At 40.8% G+C, this 15681-nt stretch overlaps 1 protein-coding gene across 11 annotated transcripts in view; it reads right to left on the bottom strand.

The window, feature by feature from the left end:
* The window catches only part of TENM2 (teneurin transmembrane protein 2), a 1058578-nt gene that overhangs the window by 610917 nt on the left and 431980 nt on the right, over positions 1 to 15681 (bottom strand). For 3 of the 11 annotated variants that reach the window (XM_078385829.1, XM_020780514.3, XM_078385827.1), the window contains exon 1: positions 7041 to 7982. The exons of the other annotated variants lie outside the window; for them this stretch is intronic. In XM_078385829.1, coding sequence (XP_078241955.1) covers positions 7041 to 7089 — 49 coding nt within the window. In that variant the 5' untranslated portion in view covers positions 7090 to 7982. Of the gene's footprint in view, positions 1 to 7040; positions 7983 to 15681 lie in introns of those variants that run through there. 11 annotated transcript variants of the gene reach the window in all.

A 15681-nucleotide genomic window follows, 5' to 3' on the forward strand; every position in this document is an offset into this window, starting at 1 on the left:
TTGAATTTCAGCTATTATTTGGAGTGTCCTCACAACTCTGCTCAATACTAGTGACAGTAAAGGTGTTTAATACCCACAAGGTGTTTTAATCCACTGAGCAATAAATGCAAAGTTCTCTGTAAGAGCAAACTTTGTGAATGCTTCTGTGTGTAGTAAGAGGATGGGTAGAACAACGAGATTTAACCACAAGTACAATCCTTGACTTATTTTCCTTTTTTAAAAGGGACTTTAGGGAGTAGGAGATGACAAGAGCTAAATGTTAACCTAGCTTTAAACTAAGAAAGACTAGTAACTCATTGTCAGTAAATGTTCATTTATGTTGTTTTATTTAATCTATACCTACATAATTCTTTCATGTTTCGAGCACTATTCTGCTTAGGAGAGAAACAGGCTCCTGTCCTGTCTTTATGGTCTGTAGAGTTAATGTTCACTAACTAAAGGAACTGGAACTTGGAGGATGTGAGAGAAACCCACTCCCCTCTACTCTGCTACAGAGAGCACGATCACGGCAAATCAGATCGGGTTGACTTCTCTAAATCTCATGACACTTGTCTCCCTGTGCCACAAACACATTGGATTTTTCATGTAAGATGTGAAAACTTCTCACCCAACTTGAAATCTCACAGGAATGTGGCAGACTCAAGTTTGAATTGTCAAGAATGGCCTTACTATCAGCCCAACCTGCCACAAAAGGCATTTGTAAAATTAAATGAGATAAAGATATAACTTTATTCTCACAATTAGACTATTAAATGCATGAAGAAAAAAACAGTTCATTAGCAGTGTTCCGTACAAACCAACCCTAAGGTTTCTAACGACATACCCTGCTTCCCTGAAAATAAGACCTACCCTGAAATTAAGCCCTAGTATGATTTTTCAGGATGCTCGTAATATAAGCCCTACTCCCAAAACAAGCCCCAGTTATGGTAAGTAAAACCCTGCCCTCCACCATTGTGCCACATTGTGCAGCAACCAGAAGATGACATGACTGTAAAATAAAACAACTCCTGAAAATAAGCCCTAATGGGTTTTTTTGGAGCAAAAATTAATATAAGACCCTGTCTTATTTTCGGGGAAACATGGTATCAAAATAAGATATGTTCTATTATTCTATTAGCTTTCTGTTATTCCAGTGCTTCTAAAATCCTTCTCATTCTAATACTTCCCATAACACTTGGTACAGCAATTGTAATTAGAACTAATGTTTCTGCAAAGTTCTGTCTGCATGTATGAACATGTATATATTTCTCTCTAAAACAAACCGATTAAATTAATTTCTGAAACATTTAGAGAGGAGGCTGTTCTTTATACTGACTCTCTGCTAACTCTAATTATTTCGCTTATTTGAAACACATTTAGTTTTAGCTTTTTGAAGATGGAAAAAAATGAAAATATGGACCCTACAGAAGAGAACTGAATGCTTGCCCATTCCTTACATTCTACTGACCTCTAGAGACTATGTGTGATTATATATACAGATACACACACATTTGTATACAATCATTAATGTTAGATAAAGACCCAAGAAAACATTTCTGTACTATACATCTGAAGTAACACATTCTTATGCTGAGGTTTCTAAATACACTAAGCTAATACTTAGAACAGTTGTTTCTCATATTAATTGATACATAAGGAATTTCAATATGTATCCAGCATTTTTCCAGCATGGAAACCAAGTATTGTATTGATGAATAATAATTTAGCTAGTTTTTGGATGTTACAAAGTATGTTATATTTCATCATGTTCTTATATTGAAGAGCTTATGGTAATAAATATACAAAACTCAAAAGAGTATGTGTTTTGTCTGTGTGCTTCTGTGTATGTATGTTCAGTGCTTTTTTTCAATGGTAAGGGATCAATCTGTTTTGAAAAAGCTAAGATAGTCTGTCAGTCTCTGTTGTGAAACCTTGATATCATCTATGAAAAGACTCTTCCAGTGAGGTATCAATTATTAACCAACAAGAAACAATGAAAGATGTCAGCAAGAGATTTCAACTCTTTGCCCATAATAAAACCTTTCCAAAGTGCAGTTTGAGACACTAAAGTACTGCAGTTAACATTATATTCCTATTCATTTAATATGATATAAACAAATAAAGACAGTGAAAATTTTGTCACAGAATACAACTTTCTAATTATTTAAATCAAAATGTTCAGTTAAAAAAAGACCCAGTGTATATATTAAATTAAATTAAGTAGATAACTATTGATATACATTTTCAGCTGAACATGAATTCAGAATTTTAATAAGCCAAACTATTAATTCCACAGCAATTAACTAAAATCTTATTCACACAAAGTTCAAAACTGAAAACAAAACAAGAGTGACAAAAAAAAGAAAAGAGATCTCTCTCCCATAGTACTGTAAAAATCATTTCAGAGAGGTGCAATTATGCAGCACTTCTGAATTTCATAGTATTTCCTTTGCATCAGTTCTTACAGATTTTTACATCATACTGAACATTGTAATGCATGATGTAAATTTTACATGAACTGTGAGCAGCTGTGAAATACATGCCAAATGCAAGATTTCAAGTGTTTATAAGGTAAAAATGTTAGTGGAGCCTTACAACACTTAAGATTCTCAGTTTTGAAACACACACACAAATATTCTACGAACTAAGCAATAAACTTCAGTTCAAAATCCTTAGAAGCTGTTTTTTTTTGGGGGGGGGGATCTTCAATTTTGAAAGCCATTAGTCATGAGTGATAGCAACAGCATATTTCTTGTGAAAATATCATATTTTCTGAAAATATCAATTTAAATTTTAGGCACCTAGGTTTAATACACACACATCTTACAAAATCTTATATAATCATACAAAGCACAATCCATGGGAAATGCTATCTGATTGCATGGGTACTGGGCAAGATGAACAGGATTACAGATGTGGAATATTATTCATTCTTATCAAGTAAAGCCTACAATAATGATTAAACCTATAACATATTAAGAAGAATGGCAGATATCCTAATATTTTTTCCATCCCTTGAATAAACTGGCATAGAAACAAGTACAAGCACATGCTAGTGTGTATTAATCTGAACATACACAAACATGAACACACACACTATGATTACTGAAATAGGTTTATTCTGTGTCATGTATAGATTGAAATAACCATCACTAACTCTCAACATTTTGCAAATTTAAGAACATAACATATGCCACAAATAATTTATATTCAGAACATTGCCATACTAGTACTTTAAATGTTTCTATGTTTTACTTCTAGGAAATTTTCTATAAACTAGCAATGGAGGACAGTTTCAAGAGGTGGATGATAAAATGATTTGCAAAAAACAAGATCTGAAATGTAAGCAAATCAAAGCAGCTGCTAATATTGAAACAAGAAAATAAGAATAAAAAGTCTGTGTTTGCCACTTTTTTCTTTAATATTTAGAGACACAAAAATATTTTAAAAATCTCACATATTAGATATAAATCTAATTTAAATAAAAATGCCCCTGACCATCAATATGTAAATAGGTGTATTAGATATATGAAATATATTAAACTGTCAATATGTAAACTAAATATATTAAATCAATACTGAACCTTTCTGGAATAAATTAGTTTCTTGTAGTTGTGCATATGAAGAAACAAACTGGTCCAAAAGTTTTTCACAGACCTAATGTCACAAACAAACAATTTGGATGAGTGCAATCCACATCTGCACTTATATGTGCAAATTCAGTTAAACTTTATGAAAGTAAGGCCAATGTTCACTTTTAAGTGTAGTATGCCAGAAAAACAAAGGCCTGAGCAAACCTACAGAATGAAGAGGATTGCATCTGCAATCGGGCACTTTATTCTGCTAAGGACTTTGAGTCTATTAATACGTTCCCAAGTACACAAAGCCTGGAATCATGAAGTATAGCTTTGAAAACTGAGAATTATATTGGAAAAGTATCATGTGCCTTCTATCAATCACTTCTTGACTGTCTGAATCTGAAATCTGAGAGTTTGACAACTGCTGCCAAAAAATAAATATTTCTACAGATAGAGGTCAGTGGTTGCCTGAAATTGCAACAGTGAGTAGAGGTATACGGAAAACTCTTTGGGTTTGTTTTGTCATGTTATCACCGATTATTAGCAAGGTCTTGCAGCATAAGTTGCCACATTTGCCATAGTATGCAATGCACATACTTCCTCTTTATTCACACTTTTCCAGTATAAAATACTGCCTTTGTGTTTCTTCCTCCATTTCCTGTTCCATTGACAACATTATGGTGTCATTTTTAATACTCATGGATAAGGATCTCTTTCAATTAGCAATTAATGCTTTCTGATTGTTTTACAGTCTATTCTATTGAGTGCTGCATATTCACCAAGAAGAGAACCATTAGTGAATTTCAATTCTATTAATTTAAGTGGCTGCAGGTTTTTAATTTTTTAATATTTTACCATGCATTGGCAACTAGTGCACATTTTTATAATGAATCTGGGCATTATTCTTTTAAGAGCGCACCATTTCAGCTCTTCCTCTGAAAAAAAATTTGCATGTTAAAGGCTTTAGTTATTCAGTGATGAAATGTTCTGCATAGTAATGTACAGTAAACTGATTTTACAATTTAAAATAGCAGACGTGCTATGTGCCTAGCAGAACTGTGATAATTCCAGTAAGTGTGGCTTCAGCTTTAATAACACCCTATAGAATGGTATGAAAATGTAATGATCTCACATTACTCTTCAATCAGCAGCCCACATATGCAGTATCAGCAGTGTTTAAGATTTTTTTCCTTAAGTGTTTATATTCTCATTGCACTACTGTCTCTCTCTCTCTCTCTCTCTCTTTTCTCCCTCTGACAAATAAAATGATGTTTCCTCTGCTCTACAGCAGCATCTACTGGATTATCGGTAAAATGCTTCAATTCATATTAATCACACTGTTAATGTTGAGAAGAACCAAGTTAGCATCTGTCAAATACGGGTGGGGGAGGAGAGATCAGGAGAGGAAAAGCTATGAATGAAAAGATACTCAGTTTGGAAGGCGAGGCTTTACTATCACCACCAGTTTTAACCACCAATACTAATAACATTTACCTTTCTGTAGCTGGATTCTAAGTCACATGTACAGTAATCTGTAGGACTTCTACCAGGTCAATTTTAACACTATTATTACAGTGCAAAACAATTCCTCTTAAAATACTTAAATCTTCTCAGCAACATATATTCAAAAACATTTCTGACACTCTTCTCCTTGATTAAACTGACACATCATTGAGGAGAATGAAGATGAAAGTAACTTTTCCCAAAATAGCTTGAAAAATTAATTACTCGTACATCACAGAAGTTCAAAGTACAGTAAGCTATCCAACTTTTAATATTTGGTTAAGCACACTGTATTTTAAACATGACATATCTTCTGTCCTTATTCTTTGTCTGTTCGAATGGCAGGTTTCATACAAGGAAACTGCAATACAAACTGTGAGGAAGCACTTATGTCTCTATTTCTCAGAAAGGAACCTATAAGGAGAGTACAACCTCTTGGGATTTCATCCCTCTCAGAGGCATTGTGCCTTTACTGTTAACGTTACAAAGTGTAATATTCTTATTCAATAAGATGTAAGATTTTGTGTATTTTTGCATTTGTGAACAGACTGCAGGAACACTTTGTGGTTTTGTTTTGTTTTTCGGTAAACACTGACTTTAATTTTCAGTGCTTTTTTTAAAAAAATGTTGCATTTACAAGGCTGCTAGCGTTCTTCAAGACATATGTCTTCCATTCTTATTTGCAAGGACATTTTAATTCATTGTTCTAATCCTAACATCCCTATGGCTTTCCCCTGCCTTTTAGATCTTTAAGAAGAAATTATTAGAATTTAATAATTTAAAAAATCTCTAAATTATAGGAGAGGGAGGCAGAAAAAAATAAATAAAAAGAGCTGAATTTGGAATTCCAAAGACACCTATCACCTAGGAGTGTTGCTCATTGAAAACTACTGAACACACACACACACACACATACACACAAGGCAAAATACAAGGACTATTGAACTGCCTGGCATCCTTGAAGGAGGTGAACCTCTAACCGGCATGTGGCCATTAAGTTTAATTGTGAGATCACTTTTCACCTTTCAGTCCCGTTTGCTCCCTTGCCGATTCCCAACACCCCAGCCAAATGTTAAGGGCCTGCTAACATCAAGGGGTGGTGCTGGGTATCTAATTGTAGCTCACGTTCCCCACTCCAAAGTTCAGACCGTAGGGCTGCTCCTGCGCTCCTCTCTGGGCAGCCCTTCCTTACAGCCCAGGTGCACTTGAAGGCAGCACCGCCAGAGTTAATGCCATTTGACAGCTGACATTAAACTGCGGGCTCCGAGATGCTGATTGCTTTCCCCAAACCTGGGCGCCGCTTCGGTCGTCGGGAAGAAAGCCCGCGGTACCGGCGAGGGCAGTGCGCGCCCACCCCTCTCGCCCGAAGCTCGCCTCCGATGGACCCCCGAGCGCTTTGGGGATGGGCTCCGGGGTCCTTTACGAGCGAGGCTGAAGAAAGAAGCTCAGCCTCGTCCCTTCGGCATCCCCTCAACGGCCCCGTCCCCAGCCCCTACTGGGAAACAAAACGGAAGGAAAAACCTGCTCCCTGCAAAGGTTGAGCGCTTCGGGAGCCGGGCTGGTGGTGACACCCAGAGCTTTCCCGAAGCCCCGGCTTTCACCTTCCGCGTTGCGCTCCAGCAGCCTCGCCAGGCAGGAAAACACGGAGCGAACGTACCCTTTGGCGGGCGGCATGCATGCATGCATGAATGAATGAAAAAGCCCCCCCCCACCGCACCCGAAGGAAAGCCTCTCCTGGCCGGGGAGGGGGAGGGGGAAAGGAGACGGTCGCCCGCTCCGATCCATCACCACCACCACCACCACCACAGGTACTTTCACCTCGCCAACAAAAGGAAGCTGGCCTCGCCGCCTGCCTCCTCCTCCTTCTTCCCGGCTCCCGGGGTGCCCGCCAAGCGATCCCAAACTCCACCGCTCCGCTGCGGAGCCCTCCCGGCCCCCCAGCCGCCCGCCTGCCTCTTGGTGAGCCGAGCACTTCCTTACCTGCCTCGGTGGAAGAAGCCTGCCTTCCCTTGTTAGCAGGGTGAAGCATCGCTAGCCTTCACAGTCCCGGCCAGCGCGCGCCGATCCTACGGCTTAAAAGTCTCCCTCCCCCTTGCCTATACGCCCCCCTCCGCCTCTCTTTTCCTTTTCTTTTCCCTCCCCCCCCTCTCTCTCTTTAGTGGAGGGGGGGCGGCAAGAAAATTCTTAGGGAAAGTGATTAGTTTCTGTTGTGCCTTTTAAGTCCCTCCTGAGGGAAGGACGGGGCGGGGAGGGGGGGGGTTGGAGCGCAAAGAGAGCGGCGAGCCAGCGGACGACGAGGTGACGCCACCTATTAATCTTGGGCGAGCGCGGCAAGGCGGCCGCGGAGGAGCGCTCGATCAAACGGCGCGGCTTCCCACATAACTCCAAAGTCGCCCGCGAAGGCGGCTGCTCGGCTCTCTCGCTCTCGCTCTCGCTCGGGCTGGAAAGCCCCACCACGCGGGCGCAAGGGGAAGGCGGCGGCGGCGGCGAGGGGCCGGTTCGGCGGGAGGTGACAAGCAGGGGATGCGCATCAAAGGCACGGCGAAGGGGAGGCGAGAACAATGGGCGCGCGCGGCGGCGGCGGCGGCGGCGGCAAGAGCGCGGAGGCGCAGGAGGCGAGCCGGCAGAGTTTCAAGGAGAAAGGCTGGCGGGAGGCGGCCAGAGGCGAGGAGGGCTCCTGGCAGCAGCAGCAGAAGCCGCCGCCGACGTCGACGCCGCGGCTCGCGTTTACTCCTCCCGGCGGCGCGGGCCATCCTGCCGGGCGCGCTGGCCGCCTGGGCGCCCCATGGCGGGGCTCTCCTCCTCCTCGTCGGCTGGAAAGCCCTGCCCGGCTCCTCACCGCGCGCTTGCTTCCTCTCACCTGACGGACATTTCCCCGCGCGCAGGGAAGCATGCCGAACAAGGGCCGCCGCCGCCGCCGCCTGCACCGAGAGCGACCCTCCCTCCTTCCCTCCCTCGCCTGCCTTCGCCAGCAACGCCGTTCGCCTCTTCCTCGGGGTTGCCTCCCCACTTCTCTGAGGGGAGGGAGGGGGAAAAAAAGGGAGCTGCTAATTTTTTTTTTTACCTCCACCGTTGCCGCTCAGCTGGCAGATGGAACGCCGCTTATAACTCCTGACAGACTGCCACCGGTAAACAAAACCCGGCACAAACGCTTAATGCTGCTAATTGAAGTTGCACGGTAACAGAACTGCACATTAGCACGGCCGAAACCTGTGCTCCCTCCCTCGTTCAACGGGTGGTTTTTGCACTCAAATAAAGTGTGGGGTGGGTGGGGTCGGGCGTATGAGTTGGGGGACTAAAAACTGCCAAGGGAGCCCATATGGTTAGCTGACAGATCGGGATTATTTATTTCTTTAGAATATCTCTATCCCGTCTTTCCTCCCCAAAAAAGACCCAAGGAGGCATTTGGGGGAATCAAAATGAGAATGTCAGTTTTGCACCACAAGGTGGGTTCCAAACTGATCAGTCCAGGTTACTCTTAAGTGAGACTCGTCACCTGTTAGCCACATACCCACTTTTCCAGCAGCACCAAGTGGGCACCTTCAAAGCGGACCAGTTCCTGCACACCACTCTGTGATGGAGCCCTTGTCTTTGTCCATCCTGCATCTCCCCCACCAGGAGATTGGCCCTGGGGTTCCATGCCATGAGATACAGGAGAGAAAAAGATTCATCCAATGTCTCCAAAAACGCATCTAATTTTATACATTTCTATAATGTGTCTCCTCACCTTTTGTCTAAGATGTTGAATTTTAGAGGAAACTGTCCTAAGGGAACAGGCAACAAGCAGGCAACAGAAGGACTGGTGGACTTAAATTATCACAGAATTCCCCGAGTGGGAGGCCACCACTACTGAGCAGACACTGTCCCTTCTGCCCACCACCACCGTTGCTCTTATAGATGGATACAAAAGCAGGGCCTGCAGGGCTAATCTCAGTGCATGGGCAAGTTGATAAAAGTGAAGACAAGTCATTTAGGTAATCTGGAACAAAGCCATTTCAAGGCCAATAAGAGCATTTGAATTTCGTCCTAGTACTACACTGGTGATCAGTGCAATGGCATCTTTCCTAAACTGGATGAACCAGAAAAAGGGGGGCAGGTCAGACCAAGCAGTACAGGAATGTTTCTGTTCTTGTGCAAAACACAACCTGTTCTGGTCAGAATTCACCTGGAAAGGGTAGAAGAAACACCAAACTGTGTGGGTTTGTGACAATTCCAGCAGAGAATGGCATCTTCCCTGTGTAGTAGGATCAGTTAGAAAGTGCACCCATCCATGAACAATTTGGAAGTTTCTTGAACAGAACAGTTAAAAATGGGAAAAGCAAAAGGGAAAATAAGACCAGATCTAGTTTTTACAACATGCTGTGAAATAGTGCTGATGCAGAGGGAAGTCTCAGTGAGCTTGAAATAGCAGGACTTGGAAAATCACTGACAATGAGATGTTTTGAAAGTACTTGTCACACCCCTACCCCACATTCTAATTATCAATACTATTATTTCATTGGCCTCAGCTCAGAATACCAAGAAGCTGACAAGACTACAACTTAGCTGAGAACTTTATAATGATAGCTTATCGGCTTATTTCAATTGGAAATTACCTCAGCAGACTGCTGATTAAACCTGCAAGAGAATCTTGAAGAGAGCTTCCAAAAACAAAACAAAACAAAATGCCATCCATATTTGTCAGCCTCTGGAGAAAGACCATCATTTGCCTTCTAGGCAACATTCACAGAGGATACAGAGGTCTGACTGAGAATCTTGCAGTCATAGAATTATAGAGTTAGATGGGATCCTGAGGGCCATCAAGCCCAGCCCTGAGACAGGAAATTCACAACTCAACACCCTTGACAGGTGACCATTGAACTAATAAATAACTCTGAAGAGGGAGAGTCCACCACATTCCGAAATATTTTGTTCCACTCTTGAATAGTGTTTACTGTCGTCGTTTAGTTGTGTCCTGACTCTTCATGTTTCCTGAGTTTCTTCCTAATGTCAAATTGTTACCTCTTTTCTTGGACTTGAATAAGATGGTTTGGTTTTATCCTCTCAGGCCACAGAAACAAGCTGGCTCTATCTTCTGTGTGATAGTCTTTCTTCAGGGATTTGAAGATGGTTTTCATACCACTTCTCACTCTTAAATTAAATGCATCCCTTAACTGTGTCTCATAGGGCTTGACCCCTAAGCCTTTCACTATCTTTGTCACTCATCTCTAGACATCTTCCAGCTTCCTAATAACCTTCGTAACCTCCAGTGCCCAAACTGGACATAGCGTTCTGGCTGAGTTAGGACCTAAGCATGATCAAAGTTGTACTCTTACTTCCCCCAATCTGCACACTATACAGTAATAATTTTGATACCTCCTACTTGTTGTTGCAACTGCATTACTGTACATTGTTGATTCATATTTAGCTTGTGGTGTATTAAGACTCTGGATTCCATACATTCCGCCACAGGACTACTGCCAAGTAGGTGTCACTCACTATATCTGTGTGTGTGTGTTCAGTCGTTTAGTCATGTCCGACTCTTCGTGACCCCATGGACCAGAGCACGCCAGGCCCTCCTGTCTTCTACTGCCTCCCGGAGTTGTGTCAGGTTCATGTTGGTTGCTTCGCAGACACTGTCCAGCCATCTCATCCTCGGTCGTCCCCTTCTCCTCTTGCCATCACACCTTCCTAACATCAAGGTTTTTTCCAAGGACTCTTTTCTTCTCATGAGATGGCCAAAGTACTGGAGCCTCAGCTTCAGGATCTGTCCTTCAAGTGAGCATTCAGGGTTGATTTCCTTTAGAACTGATAGGTTTGTTCTCCTTGCAGTCCAGGGGATTCTCAAGAGCCTCCTCCAGCACCACAATTCAAAGGCATCAATTCTTCGGCGGTCTGCTTTCTTTATGGTCCAGCTCTCACTTCCATACATCACGACAGGAAAAACCATAGCTTTGACTATTCGGACTTTTGTTGGCAAGGTGATGTCTCTGCTTTTCAAGATGCATATCTGTGCATTTATTTTTTCCTGACTAAAAACAAAACTATTCAATTTTCCCCACTGAAATCTACTTGGTTGTTTTGGCCCAGTTGTCAGATCTGTTAAGGTTATCTCAAAACTTGACACAATCTTCTGAAGTATTATCTGGACCTAAAATCAACTGATGCTACATCTACAGCATTTCCCAGTCTAACAACTCTTGCCCTGTTGAAGCACTAGGAACTGTGGTTAATGCTGACATATTCTAACCCTGTTCCCTCCATACCAGGTTTCATTGCCCACCTACAAGTGGGGAGGAAATGACCTTGAGGAAGAAGAACTCCACTATTTGTGGAGGCTATCCATGTGTGTTGAGACTCTGTTCTGCCAGGGCTCTGACTCATGGATAGTGACACCATGGACAGCAGAGGCTTTTCCTGTTAGGCTTATCACCCTCCACATGTTGGAGTAGAGTTAGAATACTTCTTTCTGCACATTATTCACCATGGCCCTTTTCCTGTCAAGCTGTCTAGTCAGTAGTTGTTTAGATTCTCTTTTTTCCCCTCTTTTTTTTCCTGCTACAAACCCAGATGGCCAGGTCTGTACAGTCTGGCAGCATAATAACAGGTACCAACAATATTACCCATAACATTATGGGCTCATTTAACTGCTCCTCTGCCAACATGATCTATGCCATCCTTTCCCTTCTGCATTCTATATAGTAGTGGTCTCCAACCTTCTTGGATTACAACTCCCAGAAGCCTTCACCACCACCTCTGCTGACCACGATCTCTGGGAGTTGAAGTCCAAGAACATCTGGAGGCCCAAGGTTGGGGACCACTGCTATATAGGACAAATAAGACAACCTCTGTGCAGGAGAATTAGTAGAAGTAAATCTAGAATCAGAAATGGCAACCTACAAAAATTTGGGTCAGAACATTTCAGTCTCTTTGGACCCATTTCGAATGATCTGAAAGTGACTGTCAGAGGGAAAAAAACATTATAGAACTAGACTTGAAAGAAAAACAGCAAAGGTATGTATATACACAGGTCTGACAGTTCCGCAAAGGGATTAAATATTGGCCAAGGGTTATTACTTATTACCATGTGTGAGACCACACATTGATTCTCACAATTTACCATTTTTGTAAATAATGCTATTGTTACCTTGTAGAATCATATCCAGTTCCTGCTAATTGAAATTCACAGCTTGATAGTCTTATTGCTATGCTAACAGACCACTGACACTTTATCCATTATCTGTATCCTCACCTAGTCCTGGGGTTATGTATGAGGAAGCCAGCCATGCAAATGCAGCCATTCTAATGTCTGAGGAAGCAAACTTGATTCAAGAAAGCTAACATTCAAATATAACAGTTAGGTTTTAATGTGTCCCACCATTTTTGTCTTCTTCTTCTTCTTCTTTTTTTGCCTGATAAGTTTATTCAGAAGTGCTATTATAACAACACTTTTTAAAAATCCAAATATATAATGTATATTGAATTGCCTTTTCTCCTTGTCCTTACTGACACTCTTGGAGAACCAAAAGTTGGTAGGACAGAATTTAATATTTGCAGAAGCTAAACATGTTCTGTAAACCTGATAATTTTGTACGTAATAATACTTTCCACAGATTCACCTGGAACAGATGTTCAGCTAACTGACCTGCAACTTCTTGGATCTCTCCGTAGATCCTTCACAGTGCTTTTTCTAAAACTTCTGTTAAATTGGCTGCCTTCCAATTCTCAGGCACAGAGACTGATCTTAGGTGCAAGTCATACATTTTTGTTAGAAGATCAGCAGTTTTAGACTTGAGTCTTTAAAGACCTCTTGGATAAATACTATCTGGCCCAGGGATTTGTTTCTTTTCAGTATGTCAATAAGGCCTAGAACTTCATCGGTTGTCACTGTTCAGTTTCTGCAGATTTCCTTTCTAAAAAGGTTCAAGGCACTGGCATCTGCCCTACAATTATTAATTCAGTTTCTCTGTATTCCTTCATATTGTTTTTTTAAGTACACTTTGACCTGCCTTGTTGAACTTCCTCCTGAGCAATACTTCTGACGTTTCTGAAGATATTTTTTTCATTTTCGTTTTAAAGGTTTTATCAGTATACCCCCTCTAATTCTTTGGGGGGAGGGGGAATCTTATTTTGTGCTTGTGGTTATTTTGCTGTAGTTTGAGTTCTTTTTTTTGTTGTTGTTGTTCTTTTTATTTGGAAGACTTCAGATTTCTTGTTTGCTTTTGAGTTATTATGACTGTTTAATGTTATTGTTTTATGATATTTTGTTATTTTATTATCAGTTTTAGATGCTCTGATACCTATGAGGAGAAAACCCATCTAAAACAACTTCTGTTCATTTGTCTTGCTGAGTCCCCTTTGGATCTTGGACCATGCAAACCAAACCTGCAGTATATATTCTAATACAGTTTTTATTGTTTTGCTTTGACTAATCCCCAGTGTCTGTAAGCACCTATTAGAAAAGTAGTGAATTCATTATTTGTAAGCTGCCTTGAGTCATTTTTCAAGGAGAATGGTGGGCTAAAAACCAACCAACCAAACAACCAACAAATAAATAAATAAATAAATAGCAAGTGAGAAGGCTTTGAAGAAAACTATTTCCCAATGATAACCCCACCTGAGGTTTATTCAACAGGAAGAAGATGATACACACACAAAGGAGAAGGTGCCTAGACAGGACTCTGTGTGGTTAGGCTATGCAGAGCAAGACTATGAAGGCTTGTTGCTTGCCTCTTTAGATTCTTAATTCAGTACCTGCAGGGCTTTCACTGTTTTGCAGAAGGTTACCAATCTAACATGGTTTCCATCTCACCCAAAGAAAGGACCTTTCTCTTTTGTGAGAAAGGAGAGCATGAACCGCCCCAAACAGGCTGTGTTCATAGAGGTAGATATATATTGTATGTACACGTTATTTTTCTCCTTTAAACGTGCTTTGAGTTAGAATTTCCACAACATTACTGAGTCATGCAAAAGCCATCCCACAGCACACTAGAGTGACTATTAGAAAGCAAAATTTTCTAATAATGACATTTTCCATGGCAATGTAAATAATTGGTTTCAAGCACAATCCTCTCATATGTTTCTTTAGCTATGGGGGTACAACTAGTCAAAGCTTTCTCTTGCCATCACCTTAGCAAAGCCAATTATAAGGCGACTTAGCAGTTAAGAGAAAGACCACCTGCTACCCTTTCTTCATTTTCTTACCAACGATAAACTCTCTCATTTTTATGGCTTTTCTGCAGAGTATTGTTGTGATGCACAACTCTCACAATTTAGGGGGTTAAGCATGTCAAACATGTAATTTTCTGCAAGCAGAGGAAGTGTTCCTAGTGTTAACTACTGTACAGCATGCTTCCTTGTGAAGTTCCTCTACCTTAGTACTGACCAATGAACTAGATTTGTGGACAAAATGTACCTCCGCAATGCCCAACAGCATGCATGATATCTCATTATTAGTATTCAAGTGGAATAGTGACTTCCTGACAGCATAAGAAGTGGCATTTATTCACAGCAATAGATAGATATTGAGCCCTTGCTGCATACTTGAAAGCCAAATTTAACTGTCTGACTATGCAAAGTACATGGCCCCAGGTAAATGCCATGAAGTACAGATTCAGTGATTTAAGCCTAATTCTCCCCCTGCAGGTGGGAAATCCCAGAATCCCCAGTTAGTTCTTTTAAACTTGATGTATCAACCTGTAACAGGACTTAAGATATATCTTTCATATTTTTTGTTGTTGCTTTCATTGTCTTTCAATTATGTTTACTTATATCTTGCAAACTATATATTTTATTGGGAGGAAAATTAAGGAAGAAGAATAAATATTAATATATCTGAATACTAAGTACAGTAATTTAGGGAATGAACAAGATAGATACGTAGATAGGTAGATAGATGGATAGATAGATAGACTGACTATGAAAGAAGCATAAATCTTACTTTAGAAAAATGCAGCTATTCATTCTTTTTTTAAAACAAGAGAATTGAACAGAAAATGACACTAAATCACCTATTTAATTAAGATAATAAATATTTAGTAATAAAGAAATAAATAAGTATAATAGGTTGTGTTAATGGAAAAATAATTAATTTGCCAAAGGTACTATAATGGCAAGCTATTTTTGCCTCAATTATTACATTAGAAGTCACCACTACAAGGGGTCTCATTTGATTTGGTCCGAAGGCAGAGACATTTATCAAACATCTTTAAAATACATAGAAATACATAGCAACCTAGAGTAAGTGCACAATGTTCCATTTGTTACACATCTGTTGAAACACAAATAAGGAAGGTGAGATCAGATGCAGCCGGAACAAAATCTGAATCCTGAATTTACTTCAAATATACATTGGTATACTGTATTTTGCCTGAGAGAAGAGCTTGACAGGGATGGTACTTGTAGAAGAAAACTGAAGAGAAGAAAGGGATAATAATCACACTGTCCAGCAATGCAAATCTCAAATAACTTTTAAAATTATTTAAATTAAATTATTAGTTCCCTCAACTAGATTCCCCAAATGGAAGTCAGTCCTACAAAGGAAAACATTGACTAACTGGGGTATTTGCAGGGGAGAATTACAATCAGGACTTAAGAGTTCTTCCCTTTCTCTACATTAATTGTACATTGTGCATGTCCCTTC

Source organism: Pogona vitticeps, chromosome 2 (genome assembly GCF_051106095.1).
Source record: "Pogona vitticeps strain Pit_001003342236 chromosome 2, PviZW2.1, whole genome shotgun sequence".
NCBI classification, from domain to species: Eukaryota; Metazoa; Chordata; class Lepidosauria; order Squamata; family Agamidae; genus Pogona; species Pogona vitticeps.